This window comes from Nothobranchius furzeri, chromosome 4, assembly GCF_043380555.1.
Source record: "Nothobranchius furzeri strain GRZ-AD chromosome 4, NfurGRZ-RIMD1, whole genome shotgun sequence".
NCBI classification, from domain to species: domain Eukaryota; kingdom Metazoa; phylum Chordata; class Actinopteri; order Cyprinodontiformes; family Nothobranchiidae; genus Nothobranchius; species Nothobranchius furzeri.
The window spans coordinates 46,671,791-46,692,098 of NC_091744.1; the positions used below are offsets into that span (position 1 = coordinate 46,671,791).

General features: G+C 43.1%; 1 protein-coding gene across 2 annotated transcripts in view; it reads left to right on the forward strand.

Annotated features, from left to right (window-relative positions):
- swap70b (switching B cell complex subunit SWAP70b) overlaps nt 1-20,308 on the forward strand; it is a 76,317-nt gene that overhangs the window by 8,734 nt on the left and 47,275 nt on the right. For both annotated transcript variants that reach the window (XM_070550208.1, XM_070550207.1), the window contains 2 exons: nt 7,940-8,113; nt 10,569-10,796. In XM_070550208.1, the coding sequence (XP_070406309.1) occupies nt 7,940-8,113; nt 10,569-10,796 (402 nt within the window). The remainder of the gene's footprint in view (nt 1-7,939; nt 8,114-10,568; nt 10,797-20,308) is intronic.

Below are 20,308 nucleotides of genomic sequence, written 5' to 3' on the forward strand. Positions count from 1 at the left end.
TATATGTTATATATCTTAAATCCTCCAGTGTTTCCTCTGCAGAGCCCTCTGCCTTGTGGCCGGTGGTCAGGGGCGGCGGCGGCCGGGGCGCTCCCCGGGTAGTGCCCGGGCACTGGTGGGGGTTTCTGCCCTACGCCACTGGGCGTCATGGGCCGGTGTCTTGGCTGCTGCCGTGGATCTGTTGCTGCCAGGGCAGATGGCTCCGCTGATGATGTGTCGTTCATTACCTGACCCATCTGAACTCAGCCTATTGTTTACTCTGGTGTTCACGAGTGTGTGTGTGTGCGTGTGCATGGACGAGTGTGCGGGTGATTGTATGTCCACTTTTGGAAGTTGGGTGCGGGAGGGGAACTGTCATTTTTAATTGTTTTATACTTGGGGAGGGGGGCTGGGATGGGAATGTGGGATCTATGGGGCCATTTTAATCTGTAAAGCACTTTGAGTTGCATTTTTTTGTATGAAAAGTGCTATATAAATAAAGTTGATTTGATTTGATTCAAGCAGCACATTAGCACCAATAACAACCGTCACCCCCCAGTAGGAAGTTGCTGAGATACGATGCGGTGGTGCAGGTCGACGGTAATTCTTATAGTCTAAAATCTGCAGTTTTGTGTACTCAAAGCCTCACATGCGCTTCCATCAAGTGCACTTCACACAGAACTCGGCTCGTTAAACCCTGTCCCACTGTGATGATGTCATCACGAACCAACTGGTGCAACCGTCGTGTTGACAGTGAAAAGGCCTCTTTGTGTCGTGATGCTTATGGAATGTTGCCATGGTAACGGACTATTGTTATAGCTTATAAGGAGGAAAATAAAAGATGTTTTGTTTTAATGAAACAACTCAACCATGCAGCACTAATGTACTTTCGCCTGGTCTCTGTCATCATCACCAGTCTGGTAATCGAGGAGTGTGTGTGTGTGTGTGTGTGTGTGTGTGTGTGTGTTACATTTGTGATTCTTTTACATGCTTTGTGGCCAAAGTACTGAGCTGTTTTGGTTCTGGGTTGGACCAGTGGATGATGCGGCTGTCTACCATCATGGCGGTTCCATGAGCTTGGCCCTAGCGCTGCCTAGATTAACTGGATGGAATCATTTTAATACGTGTGTTTATTTACAACCTCATCAGTATTCAAGGATTTAGTTCTGGTGTTACGAAGGTTTGGGGCCGTCCTTTTGGGCCACTAGCATGCTTCAGATGTTGACCAGGTCCAGGAGAGGTTGTTTTCAAATAAAAAATCTGTGCTGGGGAGGAATATGATGACATCATCATCATCGTCGTCGTCATCATCAAATACATTCAATACTTGAATAACTGATGCTCAGATGTGGAATTAGATGTCTGTATTTTCAGCTGTTTTTCCTTTTTGGGGCTTTTATTTTGTAGGAATTCCCTTGCTGTATGTCTGAATAGTTGTGTAGTTTTCTTTCCCTCTCACAGATCTTACCTATAGAGGAGCATGCGTCGGTGTGGCCCAGCTGCAGGATTCAGAGCCATGTGAGGATGTAGCTGTTGCTCGTCAGAATGGCTTCATTAGTTCCTTGTTCTTTTCCTTTAGTCATCAGCTGGTTGAAAGGAAGTTGTAAAACGTGTTAAACAGCTACTGGTTTTACGTGTGAAGCAGGAACCAAATCTTTAACCCTTAAACACCGATTATATCGAAATCGCTCTGCAGTTTTACAATCTCAGGGTAACTAGCGCTTTGGTGATCTGTGGTGAACAAGTGAAACTTTCAACTCAAACAGAAATCCATGTGATGTTTCTGAGCAGCTGTGTTTCAAAGGAGGTGTCAGCCAAAGGGTCGGAGCATTCAGCTGCGGAGGAAACTCCACCCGGGAACTCGAGGAAATTCTGATTGTGTGTAAACCTGATTAAAATAGCAGGACGGCAGTCTTGTTTCCTACTTGAGTAGGTTTAGTAATGATTAGACTGTACAGCTGGGATGTGTGTATCACCCTCACTGACTCACTCTGGGTGTCTGAGTGTGCAGCAGCAAATAAAACACACACCACGACCTTCTGTCTTTCCAGAGCACACACAAATGTCAGCAGGCTGATATGGTGGAGGTCACGACTCGGCGTTTAGCTTTGTGCTGAGGCAACTTTGCAAAACATCTGGTATTCAATCCTTAACCTCATAGCACCCTCGCTCTTCAGCTTCAAAGTTTCATTTTATTTATGCGTGATTGGAGGAGGATCTAAGCTGACTCTGAAGTTTAGGTTTCTGATAACAAGGATACACACGTCGGTAAATGTGTGTAACAGTTCTGTTTCCTCTTTTAAAGGACCTGTATTTCACATTGCAGCAGTTCTGAGGCAACTCCACACGTCAGCCTCAGGGTTAATTAGATGACACAGAAACTTGTAAAAAATGCTGTCAGTCGTGTTAAACAGGAAACACACATTACTGATAATCACAGTCACGTAACAGCATGGCTGTGATTTACTCTACTGGCGGTTTGAGGTTAAGTTTGGACCAGGAAGGATAAGGAGGTGGAGGGACTGGGTTTGACCTGAAAGGAAGAGAAGAGATGAGCAACGAACCACAAGGAGAAAAGCAGCACCGATTATTTTCATCACCTGGACTCAGAGCTGAGAGGAGAGTCCGGTGCTTCTGCTGCTCAGACTGACAAATCTGCATCAGCTGGCCTCATTAAACACTGAAAACGGTTTCATCATACCATACCATATTTATCTATAAAGCACCATTTCAAAATAGCATGGCAGCTAACCAAAGTGCTGTACATAAAATAGCCAAATGCTTGAACAAGAAACACAATAAGAACAGGCAAAATACATAAGACCAAAGCATAAATAGTCTGAGATAAAAAATCCTACTAAAAACAATAACATAGGAGAACAGTTAACAGCACTATAAAAATAAAATAATGCGATGAATGATAAAAACATTTGAAATGGCACAAATAAAACCAAATAAACTACCAGATGGTGCGAGGTGCCAAAAGTGTGCAACTGAATCATAAAAACGGAATTAAAAAATCCAATCCGGTGCTAGATTTTCATGAAAAGAGTCACGGAGGGAAGGCAATACTAAAGAAGATCTGTTAGCAGTGATGGAATCCTTAAAAGAAGCTAGAGCGACTGCCAAATCCTCAGTGCTTATCCTGCTCGACTTATCGGCTGCATTTGACACTGTCAACCATGGCTTCCTTTTGTCCACACTCTCTAGCATGGGCATCACAGAGAAAGCACACGCCTGGTTTGAATCGTACCTCACAGGACGATCATTCAGTGTATCTTGGCTTGGACAATCCTTTACCGTGCACCATCTTGCCACAGGAGTCCCCCAGGCCTCTGTACTAGGACCTCTTCTCTTTGCCATATACACCACCTCACTGGGTGAGATCATTCGATCACATGGCTTCTCCTACCACTGCTATGCAGATGACACCCAGCTCTATCTGTCATTTCCACCGGACGACCACACTGTCTCTGCACGAATATCAAACTGTCTCTCTGACATATAAAAATAGATGAAATCCCACCATCTCCAACTCAACCTCTCTAAAACTGAACTACTTGTCATCCCAGCAAAACCATCCATACAGCACAATATCTCAATCCAGAATGACTTCCTGTCTTTGGCTCCTTCAAAGGCAGTTCGAAATCTGGGTGTTGTGATTGATGAACACCTGACCTTTAAAGATCATGTTGCCTCTGTTGCTCGTTCATGCTGCTTTGCGCTGTATAACATATGAAAGATCAGACTATACCTAACACAACATGCCACCCAGCTCCTGGTGCAATCTACTGTCATCTCCTGCCTCGATTACTGCAACGCCCTTCTAACTGGTCTTCCAGCCTGTACTGTGAGACCTCTTCAAATGGTCCAGAACGCAGCGGGGCGTCTGGTCTTCAATCAGCCAAAAAGAGCACACGTCACCCCTCTGTTCATTGAGCTCCACTGGCTACCGCTAGCAGTACGCATCAAATTCAAATGGCTAACACTAGCATACAAAGTCAGAGATGGTACGGCTCCCATCTACCTGAATCCTCTTGCAAAGGCTTACGTCTCGGGCCGGCCGCTCCGGTCATCACAGGATGGTCGGCTAGCAGTGCCTACACCACTCTCAGGACAATCCAGACTCTTCTCATGCATCGTTCCACAAATGTGGAATGACCTTCCAAGCACTACCAGAACAGGGGCTTCCTTTTCAATTTTCAAGAAACTCCTGAAGACCCTGCTCTTCAGAGAGCATCTTCTAAACTAGCACCCTCCCTGTACCCGTCCCCCCTCTCTACTGTCCACTCCTTGTTCCCTCCTCTCCATGACTGATGTCAAGTTGTTGTTGTTAGCCTCAAGGGCAACATGCTGATTATCACTTGTAAGTCGCTTTGGACGAAAGTGTCTGCTAAATACATAAACATAAACATAAGTGTGTTTTCAGGGCCGACTTGAAACTGCTGACAGAGGGAGCCAGACGCACATGGAGGGGCAGAGAGTTCCAGAGTTTTGGGGCTGCATAAGACAAAGGCACGCTCCCCCATGATTTGTACCGAACCTTCGGAACAACAAGCAGCAGATGATCTGCTGACCGAAGGGCACAGGTGGGAACATAGGGGGTCAGCAGGTCCGTCAGATAGGATGGGGATGGGCAGTACAAAGCCTTGTAAACATATAACAAGACCTTGAAATTCATCCTAAATTTGACTGGGAGCCAGTGCAAATCTGCGAGGATGGGTGTGATGTGCATGCGTCTGTCGGTGTTGGTTAAAAATCTGGCCGCGGCATTTTTAACCATCTGCAGTCTGCTTAGGGCTGAAGCATTAATCCCAATCAGGACAGAATTTGCATAATCCAGACGTGAAGTAATGAAAGCATGAATGACTGACTCAAGATCCGGGCGTTTGAGGATTGACTAAAGGCGAGTGATGCGGTCGAGTTGGACAAAGCAGGACTTGACAGTAGCGTTGGCTTGTGAAGACATTGAAAGGTCAGAGTCATCAGGAAGACATCAGCTGTTTATACAAAGTTGTTGATGCTGTGGTGCTGTGATGAGGTAATAAACGCATCAAAAAGCATTGTGTGGTTTAAGGGAAGCTTACTTATATCTGTTCTGATTGAGCAGAATAATTCTCAGTCCTAGATAACTGTCACCATGTAAACAGCTGTTGCTAGAAAATCCTTGCTGTGAATAATATTTTATTAGTCACCACTTGAACATTTCAAACGTTTCTGAATAGATTTGCTTGTGACTGCAAATGGGTAGCAGCATCTAGCACGGCACTTCTGGCCTGAGTCACTTCTGCAGAAATATTATAATTCCTTTTAATATCAATAAAAAGTACATCATGGTGCATAAAATTCAAAGGATGCACCGATGCCACATTGTTTCAGACTGAGTACTTGTGTTAGTACTTGCCGGTACTGCGTACCAGTATGAGTGCATCGATCTCCACAGATCTTGTTGTTGTCCTGTCGTTTGGAGTCTGTCAGTTCTACGTTGTATTATATTTAAGTTTTATGAAATCACTGAGGTTGAAAGTGCCAGATTACGTCTTTCTTCTGTGTTGAGCTGAGTTTGTTGTCACCGTCCTTCTCACAGCAGACGTTACTGCTCCTCCACCACCCCACTGCTCCAGCCAAGAGATGAAGGTGTCAGTGCCGTGGCTCCAGTGTTTTTATACATGAGTATGTGCACAACAACAAAGCAATGAAGTGTTTTAGACACACTGATATAATAAAGAATGAAAACATCCTTTAATCAAAAATCATCAATGTACGAACTGCATGTTGTTTCCAGCTGTTTATGGAACAAGCACATTTAACAGTAGAACTCTGCTGGCTGAGCTACAGGTTCATATTAGTCTCAGGTTCAGGTGTGAGACAGCCAGGAAACAGGAAACAGCCAGGTGGAGGTAAGGGCAGCAGTAGTTCAGGAAGTTCAGCGGGTAGTCCAGTAATCGGAAGGTCGCAGGTTCAATCCCAGCTTCCTTTGGAAAGACACTTAATCCACCTTGCCTGCTGGTGGTAGTCGGAAAGTCCAATGATGCCTGTTCTCATCTGCCTTGGCTTTGTCAGTGCGCCCAAGTGCAGCTGTAGCTACAATGTAGCTCATCACCACCAGTGTTTGAATGGATGAATAATGCCCTCTAGTGTAAAGCTCTTTGGACTCCTCCGACTCTGAAAGGCCCTGCTATACAAGTCGTGTTGACCGCTCTGCTGTAGGATCAGCTGGGAATGATTTAGGGCAGAAATGTGACGTTAATATTAAACTTTAAAGTTCAGATATGTCGTGTTGTGCAGATTATTGTAATGATTTAACGATAACTGTAATCCCACTGCTGGCTTACGAGTAATTGTTTTCTCCTGAGGTTTGGGTGCAGTGTTGCTCTAACATCCAGTGCAGGCGTGTACCCTAGATTAGCTCAGTGGCAGCTTGCATCAGGTCCAGGGCTGCTTTGCTGAGGATGATGGAGGCAGAATGTCTCCACAGTGTTTAACGTAACGTTTGTTCAGTGGTTTAGGAACAAATCCAGGGTCAAGCTAACACAGTGAGGTTTTTGCCATTTAGAATAAGAACATTGCTGGTCTGAGGTGGGTAGTATGTCTTTATTTGGATCACACTTGTAAATGTGAAACAATGAATTGTATATTACAGCTAAAAATAAAAATGATCTCACCATCTTGGTGTAATAATTGTCCAAAACGCTGCTTTTACTGTTGAATTGACTCATTACCTTTTTGGGCCATTTATTTATTTCTGTATAGGTCGATGAGTCGACTACAGTAAAAACAGCTTCAGCCTGATGGTTTCAGCTTCTGCTCATGCTCAGATGGACATAAAACTACTGTGAAGTTTGCGTGCTCATTTACCAGAGCCATGCCTTTTCGTGTGCTTCTAATCCACCGGGCTGCACAGTCAGCCTGCCAGCGGTCTCCATGGAGACACCGGTCTAAGAAAACACTTCCCTCCTCAGCACCAATTGTACCTTTTCAAGAACTTTCTGCCCATTTAATTCAGGAATTTGAGCCCCAGAGAGCTCCCCCCCTCCCCACTCCTCACTTCTTCAGAGCTGAGCGTGGACATGTCTACCACAAGAACACTCAATGTTGTTTATTTGTGTCAGGATGAAATGATTCTGCAGTCTGATGATTAAAATAAAACAGCTGACAGGTTTTACCCTCTAATTATAGCTTCTGTTTGCAGTACCTTTTTATTAAAGGTGTAGTTTACTCATTTATTCGATACATTTGCAGTGTTCCCTAGTGTAAATAAATGCCTTGAGTCGTTTAAAAAAGCTATGATACGCCTGTTCTGAGATGCAGAAGTTTGTTGGTGCAGAGGTGGGCTGAAAACAGCAGAATTGCTCATTATTATTATTAATGATATGCACACACCTTGCTTCTGATTGGCTCACAGAACACCTTCAGCCATGTTACAAAGTTACCATCACCGACACACTCTCCGCTCTCTCTCCTCCCTGCAAAAACTTGTTAAAAAGCCTTTCTGTGGGCGAGCGCAAGCCAAGAAGGGTGAGGTCATGAATTGAAATTCACAGTGTGACATCACAGTGTAAGGATTTGCAAATCCTAGCATTTCACCATTTATTTTCTATCAAGCTAAAGCAGGAGATAGGTGTAGGAGACTATTTTCATGTTCAGCCTGCATGAAGAACTCAGTTACTGATTATATCCGAAACAGTCATTTAAAATGTTTTCAGTCACCCACACCTTCAGGACAATTGTATTTAAAAGTTGAAATGTGATGTTTTGCGCCTTCAGATTTTTCTAAAAGTTGGGGCATGCAGAAAAACTCAAACCTGAGGCCTTTTCCCTCTGTTAACACCAGCAGGGTGAATGTTGTGCTCTGTGTTCTTCATGGATTCATCGTGTTTCTGGGAATGAAAACGAACTTCTTCCTTGTTGCCGGAGCCATGAATCATCAGATCTGATGTGACTCTTTTATTTCCTTCAGGCGACGGATAACTTTGATCGGCAGGACTTCCATAAGATGTGTTGGACTTTGTCTTCGAGGAAGAACCTGGAGCAAAACCATATCTTCATCTCCAACGATGATGCCTTCAAGATATGGTGCATCTTTAACTTCCTGTCGGAGGACAGATACCCTCTGATCATCGTCACTGAGGAGGTGAGTTGTGAAAACGGGAGACGCTTGTTCTGTTCTGCTGTAAGATGCACATGTTTTCACTTGTTTAACACCCTACCCCTTATGTTCATGCTCTCATTCACTGGACTGTCACTTGTTCCTCGCTGTACCACAACTCGCAGGCATCTTTCAGTGTGATGCACAGCCTTGTGCGTCTGAAACCAGGAAGTAACCGTGACATTATAAAGATGTTGAGAGCTCTTTATAATGATATAGACCAACTAGAAGTGTTATTCATGGTTATTTACAGATTTCGGACCACCGGAAACATGAAAAAATGCTAAAGACCAGTTCCTCCCAGAAGCAGAGTCAGGCCCTGTCCACACGTAGCCGGGGATCTGCCAAAACATAAATATTTTTCTATGTTTTGGCCTGTCATCCACACAAAAACAGAGTTTTTTCACACGAAAATGGATCTTTTTAAAAACTCCGGCCAAAGTGAAGATCTGCGTTTTCTCCGTTTTGGGTGTCTGCGTGTGGACAGACAAAACCGGAGTTTTAAGGTCCGCAACGTCACTTTCCGCGACAAAAAATGCTGACATCACGTGTGCAACCTGTGTTTACACTAGCCGACAGCATGGATGCCCTCAGAGCTGTGCTCGCTTCAATTGTCCAAGCGCTTTTTGCTTGTTTGTTTTTGCAAGCGGAATTACTGCTCCTTGCGGAAGACCACAGACGAAGGACGAGGTTAAGAACGGGGGAAGTACTGCCGCCTACAGGTCTGGCATGTCCTTAACAACGTATTTATCCGGGTACGTGTGGACAGAGTTTGTTTTTAAACGAGGTGGTGTGGATGCAAGTTTTTGGAGGGGTGGAAATTCGTTTTTTTTAAAACCCGGCTACGTGTGGACTAGGCCTAGGGCTGCTCGATTATGGCAAAAATAATAATCACGATTATGGTGACTGAAGTTGAGATCTTTATTATTTAAGACGATTTTTCAATTTATGTTGATTTTATTTGTTTTTATTCAGTCATAAAATTGCTCAGGGCACAATCAGGACAAAAATAAATAAGAAACAAGATGATCACTAAAATAACTCCTGATTCCCAGTATAAAAAGACCAATATACTTATAGCTCATAGTCTATGACCCAAGGGCTATAGATCTTGGTTTAACTCATTTAAGTCTAACCAGTACAGACCCAAATACCAATATCTTGCAAATACTGACAGCAAGAATTATACAGTGGCATTTATAACAAATAAATGCAAATAAATTGATGTTAACAAAATGTTGCATAACATTTATTTAGTCATGTCAATGTGCTGTAGGAGCGTGCACTAGCACCGTGTCCTCAGAGAGATTAGTTATTAGTTATCAGCGTGAGGAACTTATTTCTACCTTATTTATAGACTATTTATTTACAGGTCCATGAGTTAATGTAATAATTGTCCCAACCACAGCTGCACCCCCCACCCCCCAACCCGGTCTCACAGCAATCAGGGGCAAGCTGCACGTGTGTTTAGCATGCCGCACGCGCACATTTAGCCGTTTTTAGTGGCTCAGGAGCCCGCAGGTACGGTGTGTGTCACTCACTCTGGTTAATCCAACAAGGAGCCGCTCCGAGAACTGTGTCTTTAGCGACTGACACATCACTACATCATTCCCTTTCCTAATGTCCTGGAGAACGGTCCGGAGCGCAGGCGGAGTGTTTAGCTAACCTGCAGGAAACGTCGACGACAGTTATCCAGAAAGTAGCTAAGGGCTACCAGAGATGTTTCTGACGTGTTCGCAAGGTACTTTTAAGATTTAAAAAGTCAGGAATGGGGTCTGAAAAGCTGTTGGAAATAGCGTCAAAGTCGATAAGTTGGCAACACTGGAGGAGCGCTTCATTTGCAATTCGGAGCAGCGCAAGTGGGAGGAGCAAATAATCGGCTTGTTTTGTTTTTATAATCGTTCAAAACTCAGATCGTAATCGTGATTAAAATTCGATTAATTGAGCAGCCCCAACTAGGCCCCAGAAAAACTTTTTAGCTCAGTTTATTTCTAGCTTCAGTAATATGGATATTTACTCTACAGAAGAAATATTTGGTAGTTTTTGCAAAGATGTGAATTTCTTGCTTTTGTCTTCAGTTCTGTGTGAAACACACCTGTGCTGGTTTGAATCCCCGTGCAGCACAGCTGGTTTTCATCCAGTCGTGTTGCAACAGCTAGCCAGGTGAAGCGTCAGTTGGTCAAGAGCAGAAAGGGAAGTTTCCGGCTTCCTGTTCTTTTACAAATGCTGGAAGATTTATTGTTGGGTGTTACAAACATTAGATCTGTATGCTTCAGTCAGCTGACAGAGAGAAGAATAGTGGGAAAAACACAAAACTGGCCACTTTGGTTCTAAATAAACAGCTCAATAATCCGATGTGAAATCTCATTATGTGTTTGTTTTGCTGTTTTTCCTGTTAATCTGAAATGAAACTTTATCCTGTATGCGTCCGTCTGCACAGATCGAGTACTTGTTGCGTAAGCTGACAGACGCGATGGGGGGGAGCTGGGTGGAGGAGCGTTTTGAGGACTACAAGCTGAAGCTGAACTCAAAGCGGCAGTGTCTGTTGGTGTGGGAGCTCATCAGCCTGGTGGGCTCAGGTCACTTCAGTAAGGGCATGGACCACCAGACGCTCTCCATGGGCATCAACGAGGTCTACCAGGAGCTCATCCTGGATGTGCTCAAACAGGTGAGCAACACGTCTGCATGGATGATCACGTTTTACAGTCCCCTCTGGAAAAATCCAGACTCACTAAGCATGCGCAGCACCTGCTCCTGCTATCTGCTATATTGTAGGGTTAGTCTCTGGCCAGAAACACACCCACCAGCCCTAAAGCACACCGGCCGTTCTGGGTTTGTCCAGAACTCACGGCCCGCCTCCGTTTGGAAGCATGGCTTTGGTTTTGTTTATGAGGCAAATGGACAAAATCCTAATTTGCAGCAATAAAAACTGAGCCATCCGTTGGTGAATTTGGGCCTCGAAGCTTAAGAACTTATGTTAAAACCTGCAGAGTTCCTTATTTCTACTGACTTGGAAAATAGTTTTTGAATATTTATTGGTCTGCAGCAGAAAACTGGTCCAAACAAATGCAAATTTGTCTTTTTTTTCCCTGTAAAACTACCTTAATGATATTTTTCCATTACAGCTCAGAAACATGTTTCTCCTTATTTTGTCTGCTAAAATGTCAGGCTGCTACTGTAGCAACATCAGCGTTTTGCTTACATAGGCGTAGCCGTGGCGGCCCGCCACGGCTGAAATCCCAGCGCCACGCCTGCAAGATCCCAAGTTTTATTGATTTAAAAAATATATATTTTTTTGCATCGTTTCCTGAAGAAGCAGCGGGAACTACTCTGTTGTTGCTTGTGATCACAGCCGGCAGGCAGCAAGGAGGAGGAGGCAGGGCAGGGTGGGTACAGCTAGGGATGAGTTCACGCTCAGACATAGCCCGTAGCATTTGCTATCCGTAGCTTTAGCAGCAGAGAGAGAGGCAGTGCCAACTCAAAGACTTTGTTGCTGTTCCTAACGCCTGGTGACAAAGCTAGCTACATTTCTGAGGACCCTTAGCTACCTTCTGTAGAACTTTCTTCTAGATATTTCCTGCAAATTAGCAACAAAATAGCCATTTTCGCTCCGAACGTTCTTTGGATTGACGTTGTTTCAGCTGTCATCAAGGATATAAAAGTTACAGATACTGTGAATGTTACTAGAGTGTAGCTCACCTTGTAAGGTGCCTGACTCTCATGCAGAAGACCTGGGTTTGATTCTGGGTGTGAACATAGTTCATTTAGAGTTTCTTTTTTACATTAATGATATATTTTTTTACAGTAAGATGCCCAAATTTTTATTTGAGACTCGCCGAACGGCATTGAACTCACAGATAAAAAAGATGTGGGTTCAACTTTCATTTTGGAACAATTTTTCAAGCAAGGGAAGGGAATGATCTGAGCATGCAGGAGGACTGAACCATCATAAACCTTTGTCGGCTGTGCTGAAGAGAAAGGTACAGAACCAATTATTTAATTAATTAGCTGCGTGTTCTCCTGTCCTCTGTCCTCCGGGACACACACACACACGCACGCACGCACGCACGCACGCACACACACACACACACACACACACACACACACACCTGTCTCAGCTGTTATTTTCGTTAAGGAGTGTGCACGTACAGCATGCGCGCCTCGTGCACGAGCCTACAATTGAAGCTGCCGTTACGCTTTTGGCCTGAGGGGGCAATCACGAGCATATAAATTCAAAAGTCCGTAAAGTCCCTTTAATTTACCGAACGAGCATGTTTTTTCGAATGGCGAAGAACGAACCTCAGAAAATCAACAGAGCTCCGATTAGTCCCGGATATTATAAAAATTTACAACAACTTAGGAACGCGTGCGAGACTGCTATGAGAAAGATTAATCCTGATTTCTATCTCATTTTCAGAACCCCGATCCCACTCTCAAATATCAGATTGGTGGTGAAATAGAATTTAGATTTGCAGCGCCTTTGGTGTATATGCTAGGTTTTAATGTGGAGGAGTGGCTGACACCTGAAGCATCAGCCAGCAATAAACCGGTCAAATCAGTGCCTCACCCCCACCCCTACCCCCCTACCCCCGGATTTAACCGGCGGTCTATATCAGTTTTATTGTTATTCAGACATAGTGACCGAGAAGTTGGTGGGTGATGTGTATGCCCCGTTATTACGTGCGGTGAAAGTTGAAGGTACCTTTGGGAACACGATTACTCATGTGTTTAACCCTGTGGATGACATCCCTGTCTCTGCGAATCATATAGAAAACATTCATATCGAAATAAAATCTGATCAGAATGAGCCGATTCACTTCTTATATGGAAAACCAACGGTGAGGCTTCATTTCAGGCCCGCTCACTCCTATCAGAGAAATACAATATTATAACGTGCGTGAAACGGGGTGAGAGAGTCAGTTACGCTCTTTTACTCAGTGCAGCATACTAGGGTTGTCACGGTATGAAAATTTAACCTCACGGTTATTGTGACCAAAATTATCACGGTTTTCGGTATTATCGCGGTATTTTTTAAACGGTGTTGCATATGTTCAGAAAGCATTGATAGTCCTGTTCTACACAAACTGAAATAGTTCTGAAAAGGTTTAACAGTGTTTATTAAACCTAAAATAACACAAAGCCTTAGCAAAAGTGCAACTTTTCACAAGTAAAGGAACAAACAGCTTATTTTTCTGGAACATGTTACAGTAGTCAGTGCAGGTTTAAATTATACAAATCCAAACATTCAAAACATAAACAATATGTAAACAAATCAAAGAAACACCACTTGTTTTCTCATATACTTGTTTTCTTCATTATCAAAATGAAAATCTAAAACTCCAGTCCACACTTGACTTGAGCACTGTACAAGTCAACCTTAAAAAATATGTATTTAAAATAAATATCCACTTTAAACAAATTACTAAAATAACTACTACACTATGTAATCAAATCCAAATGTTCAAGTATAAATGGCATTGAATAAGTAAACAAATCCATGACAAGGAACTAATTGTATATTTCTCTTCATCATCAACAAATAAGATGCTTCATCCAGCAACAGGGTGTCCGTGACACGGTTTAAATGCTGGCAGAGGACGCTGCGGCTGCAGTATATAGTGACTCGTTGCATTCTCCCTCAACCAAAAGTCCTCGCGTCATGCATTTCAGCTAAAATGCTAATGTTAACTTACCTTGCACCGGCTGTGGAGACGTGGGTGATCGTCACGCAGATGTGCCATGAGATTTGAAGTGTTGCTGCCTTCTGCAGACACTTGTTTCCTGCACGTTCTGCAAACGGGATAGCCGTCTTCTATTAACTGTCCCTCAGCATTTTTCAGAAATCCCAAATATGCCCATACTTCCGATTTAGTCTTCTTTGAGGGCTGATGGATGTCCTGGGCGCTGCCGTCGCCTCCTTCGGCCATTATTTCAGCTTCAAAGTTTTGGTGTCGTTGCAAATTAAAAAGTGCGTGTGCGCGCAGCGGGAACTTCAGCTGAAGCGACGGTGGCTGGTAAGGGTCATCGCGCCGAAACCGCGGCCACGGTAAACCCACCGAGATAATATAGTTTTTTAAAAACTGGACGGTTATTTTTATTGTCAACTTTTTTACCGGGGTTTACCGTTATACCGGTTACCGTGACAACCCTACAGCATACATCTTGCAAATGAAAAATTATATATCACTTGCAGAGAAATGACCCCAATGATTTATTAATTATTACGTAACTCAGGCCGGTCATGGGCTACCGGGTTTTAGCGGCGTTCCTTATTTATACAGACATGGCTTTTGGCCCGATATTTTCAAGACTCTTCAGATTTATATCACCTTTTGTTAATAAAGGATTTGCTTTGGCGAAGCCGCATCTCAAAAAGGCTGCGACCGGGATCGCGTCAGATGTGTTGACGTGAGCCGTCAGTAAAGTCACTGAGCCTCACGACCAGGAGGGGTCAGGGCTCATGGTTCTGTCAAGGCAAGTCTGGAAAAGACCCCCCGGCAGGCGTGAAAAGGGATCTACTTCATGAAACGACCGGCGCTTAAAAGCCCCAGTTACAAAACGCAAGCAAAAGAGGAAGAAGTATCAACCGCCAGGCTCTGACATTTTCTAATCATGTCACTGCTTCACAGTAAATCATCAGAATGCACACTGAGCAAATTGGACCTCTTCCCTGTGCCCATGATGTAACTGTCTATCAAAGATAAGATCTACAGCGAAATTTTACCCATAGCAGTGCTGAAGGATAACGGACCTGTAGAATTTTTTGTCCCAGGGGATGGCGAAAAATATTTAGATTTAAATGATACGCTGCTGTTTTTACATGTGAAAATCACCAATGATGATGGAATGTCCCTGACTGACGGAGCGGCCACTGCTCTGATTAATTATCCAATAAACACAATTTTCTCACAATGTGACGTGATCCTCGGCGACCGCCTGATTTCTCAATCCAGTGCAATGCATCCCTACAGCGCAATTATTGAAACTCTGCTGAACTTTTCTGAAGCAAGTTTGGCATCTCAGTTCAGCGCCGGCTTATTTTTCAAAGACACGGCAGGCGCGCATGATTCCATTGTTATAAATAACAGACCCAATTCTAGGGATGAGTACCGAATTCGGTACTTTTTAAGGTACCGACCGAATTCCATAGTACCGACCGAGCACCGATTCACGTCATTTCAAACGGTGCCTCCTTTCGGTACCCATCCTTCATAACGAGAACTTGCCAAGACAGCTGCGCATGCACAAGAGCGTTATGTCGTCACTCGCTGCGAGCCAGTTGTAAACAGAGCAGCATGGTAGAAAGAACGCACGCTAAAGCTTGGGTCCACTTCACTAAATGTGATGGGTAACTGGATGATGATGAAACCAGCGACAACGATCTAAGTGAGACATCCTCATCTTAATCTGCTCCGGTAGGTAAATAAAATGTTTAAGATAATGTTAGCTTGATATGTTAGCTTCTGTTTCGCTAATGGTGCATTCGCTTTCTCCTCGGAACTCCGAATATCTGGCTAGAAGAACATGAACGCGCTCTAAAGTTTGGCTTCACTTTACTAAATGCGACGGGTGATTGGGTGAAGACGAAACCAGTGACAACGATCTAAGTGTGAGGCATCATTGTTTTAATCTGCTCCAGCAGTTAAATAAACTGTTTAAGATAACGTTAGCTTGATATGTTAGCTTCCATTGCCACCATTGTTATCAGCTAATGGTGCGTTTGCTTTCTCCTCAGAAATTCTAACTTCCCGGTAGGAAAAATCAAATGAAAAAGACGGCAAAAGGAATGAAGATACACAGTAAATTTAGTTCACAGCAAAGATGTTTGCTTCAGTTTAATTATCAGCTTATAAAACTACAAGGACGATGTTAAAATACAAACAGTTGTATGTTATTTATCATGATATTTATCAAATATTGTTATATATTGAGAAAAATATATATTTAATTATAAAAGAGAATTAAAATAATAAACACTCAAAAGTATCGAAAATTGGTACCGTTAAGTACCGGTATCGATTCCTAGATACCGGGAATTAGTACCGAATCGATTCAAATGTCAAAGGTACCCATCCCTACCCAATTCAGGCCTTAATCAGCAAGTGTTTTTTACAGAAAACTCCAGAGAGGTGGACCTGATAGAGCCTCTCCATTCTGATATATTTTTCTGTGAAAGACTTTTAAACTCAGTTGATCTCAGGATTAGTTTTTTTTTCGATTGCTAAAACTCAAAAAGCAAAAATGAGGCACAATTTTCACAATCTCTACTTCTGTTTCCAATCACTTGACTCAACTTATCACTACTTAAAATTTCCTTATCATATTAGAACTCTGATTTTCCTCCTTTACACTCGGATGTCAGTTTCACATTACCTTGCTGTCAAAACACAGCACACAATTTTCAGGTTTACACACACTTCTCACATAAATTCTTAAAGCTTCAATCAACAACACACAAATATTCAAATCTCAAAACTTTCGGGTCTGTCGAGCAATTTGCAATCAGGGACTGCAGCATAAAAGTAAGTTTCCACAAGGCTACCCAGGTGTATGAGTGGTTTCAGGACCACCCACGTTTTCCGTTTTATACCTTCCACCTTATTCCCCCTTCCTCAATCCCACTGAGGAGTTTTTCTCAGCCTGGAGATGGAAGGTGTACGAAAGGAATCCACAGATCCAGGTCCCACCGCTTCAAGCCATGGAGGAGGCTTGTAGAGATGTGCCCTTTGAGGCCTGTCAGGGCTTCATGAGGCACTCGAGGCGGTACTTCCAGCGCAGTTTGGACAAGGAGGACATCGCCTGTGATCTTGATGAGGCCCTCTGGCCAGACAGAGACCGGAGGCATGATGCCCCATGATTATGCTTGAATGGGAGAGGGGGTGGGGGGTTAACTGTAAAAATAAAATGTTTTGTTGTGTGTGTGTGTGTGTGTGTGGGGGGGGGGGGGGGGGGGGGGGCTGGTGTTAACTGTAAAAAATAATATTTTTCGTCTCAAAATTTGTGTGATATCTAATGTTTGTCTATGAGAGAAGTGGGCACTGTCATACATTCAGTGTATAATTCATTGTGTTCCCTTTCGACAATTGTGTTTTCAGTTTTGCTCTTCAGTGTTCTTTCCATGCTTGGTAGTGTTCACCCAAAGGCTACTTGTGTTTCAGCAATGAATGGTAATGTGTGTGTCATGTGAAAATGTGGCTGTGTTTACCAAATGAAAACACGTGTTCCATTTTGGGAACATGTTACGATATGTGATGGCAGGGTTTTGTTGCAAAGGGAAGCCACGGTTTAGGAATTTGTGTGTTATGTTTGGGGTATTGTGTGTGCAGTTTTGAAAAATGTGTTTTAGCAATAGAAAAAAAACTGTAAGCTGACAAGAGCCAGCGATGCTTTCTGCCTGATGGGGGCGCTTGACTCCACCTACAAGCTGAACCTGCTGGGTGCATCGCTTTATGTGAAAAAAGTTAATATTTCACCCACCATACGTTTGGGTCACAAATCTGCTTTACTAAAAGCAAACACTTTGTATCCCCTTTCACGCGTTACCGTCAAAACTTACTCGATTCCACAAAATTCAAGGATATGCAATCTGAAGAACCTTTCTTCTTTCTCGGAGCTATCCCTAAATATATAGTACTGGGATTGGTGGATCATGAGGCCTATACGGGCTGAAGAGACCTTTCTCCGTTTAATTTTTGCCACATGAATGTGGAATATCTTGTGTTGTCCAGAGACGGCAAACAGCTATCGTCAAAAGCATTTCAGCTGACTTTTGATCAGAGGACATCCGTTAGAGAATTTTATAATTGTTTACAGCCACCTCCAGACATTTGAAAGGTTTGCCTCTTGCGATTAACAGGATAGATTATCAACAAGGCTATACGTTGTTTGCCTTCAATCTGAACTCTGTGGATGACGTGGAGGCATTGGCTCCTGTTGCTAATGGCAACTTGAGAATGGAAATGCGCTTCAGCACCCCGCTGAGGGACACGGCTACACTCATTGTGTATGCATGCCACGAATCCATTCTCGAGATAAACCCAAAGAGAGAGGTGCTGGTTGATTATTATTGATGGATAATCACGAACTGCACAGAATATTATCGAGCCTGCTGGGAGATCTTTTTTGTGGCGCGTTTGCCTCTGATCAGCTGTCTACATTCCCTAAAAACACACAGCTCCCTGCCTATTTTGTGGTGAACACCCACACCTCTCATTTAACTGGTGAACATTGGTTGGCGTTAGCTGTGGAGCAAGATGGCCTCGGGACATTTTTCGATTCTTGCGGATTTTCACCAGAGTTTGAATATTACTCCAAAACCATCCTGAATTTTCTAAAAGAACGCTGCTCAGAAATACAATATCAGGATGAACAACTGTAGAGTTTGACATCTGACCGCTGCAGCCATCTTTGCATATTATTCCTGTGTCACAAAGCAAGCAGAATTTCTCTCAAACAAATTCTGTCTAAACATCATAAAAATGTATCGATGAATGATGCTATGGCATATAATTTTGTTAAAAAATATAGAAATTGTATAAAATGTCTTGATTTGTACTTCACACAGACAAATTGTACTCAAAATGTTTACAAAATGTCACGGACTGTGACATTTGTTTTGAATGAACGTTTTATTGAACAAACAAAAAAGTTGAACATGCGATTCATTTAAGCGGATCCATTTCTTCAAAGTGGGCAGATCGCTCCAACTCAGAGATAAAATTATTTTTCTTTTCTTTAAAATACGGGCCATTTCCTGACCAGGCTTCTTTTTTTTCACCCGCAGCCGGAAGTAACCCCCCTTCGCTCCTGAGTTGCGTAATCTGCTGACGTGCTAGTGGGTTTGTCACCGCTGATAACTGGACATTTTCCTCCACCAGAGTGTTTAGGAAATGAATCCACCCCGTTGTTTTTTTTAACGGGCTGTTAATGTTTTTAACCGAATCAAGAATATGAGATCCTTTCTGTACATCGCCTTCACAGGGCTGCCAAGTTTTGAACATTCAAAAGAGTGAGATGGGGTTTGGAGCGGACAATTCGCCGACCGTCTGGGGGGGGGGGGGGGGATTAATATTGAGACTTTTTGTGCTCTACATTTTATTTATTCATTTCTACTCTGTATGGAAGAGGATTAGAGCCACTAACGAGACCAACAAAAAGAAAGAGAATTCTTACTTTTTTCTCAGAATTCTGACAGGGAATTCTGGGAAAAAAGTCAGAATTCTTTCTTTTCTTTTTTTTTCCAGTTGCCCTGATCCTCTTCTGTACCTCTGACTTTACAGAGGGAACTGACCATTGTTTAATACAAATTTTCATTTTGTGAGGAAAATTTAACATTCAACTCTCCTGAACTTCTTTACACTATCTGTCTGTCTATCTGTCTGTCTGTCTGTCTGTCTGTCTGTCTGTCTGTCTGTCTGTCTGTCAGCAGTAAAGAGTTACAGCTACGTGTCACACAGGAACTTTTAATAATAATTCATGTAAATGTTTAAATTCCATCTAGGGGTTGGCAATATCATGTCATTCATAATATTACCAGTTATTATTTCCTGCCAAGAAAAACAATCTATCGTATTAAGCTAACTTCATGATGTAGTTGCATCCACTAAACAGGATTATGTTCATGTTCATCAGCATGAAGTTATTGAAGTTATCAAAGCAAACATGGCTGGAATCAGTTTTACCTGTAATCTGTGTCTCTAACCCCAAAATTCCACTATCTCTGCTGCGCTCCGCTCCGGCACGAACTCCGCAGCAAAATCGGTCCCGTTGTAGTCAATCAGAGCTGTTCCACCACTGCGGCCGTGCGGCGCAGTGCGCCTTCCGCCATCCAGCAAAAATAGGATCGATTCTATTTTTGCTGGACGCCGGAGCACCTCCGCGGTTAGTGGACAGAAATCACAACCGCCCAACAGGAAAAGGAGCAAGCACAACTTCCGTTATTTCACAATAAATCGATAAACAAAAAGCGTTTTTTGTTTCATATGCACAGGTTTAACAACTTTTAACAACTATTAATGGCGGCTGAAATTTAAATGCACAAAAGTAAGCCATAAATACAGTTTCCACTATCAAAGTAGTCACACTTTGTTGACCCAAACACTGCTGATCTCTCTACACAAATGATGGGCAGATTAAACAGCTCATTTCGATGCTTCTCCCACACAACGGGTGTTTGGATCT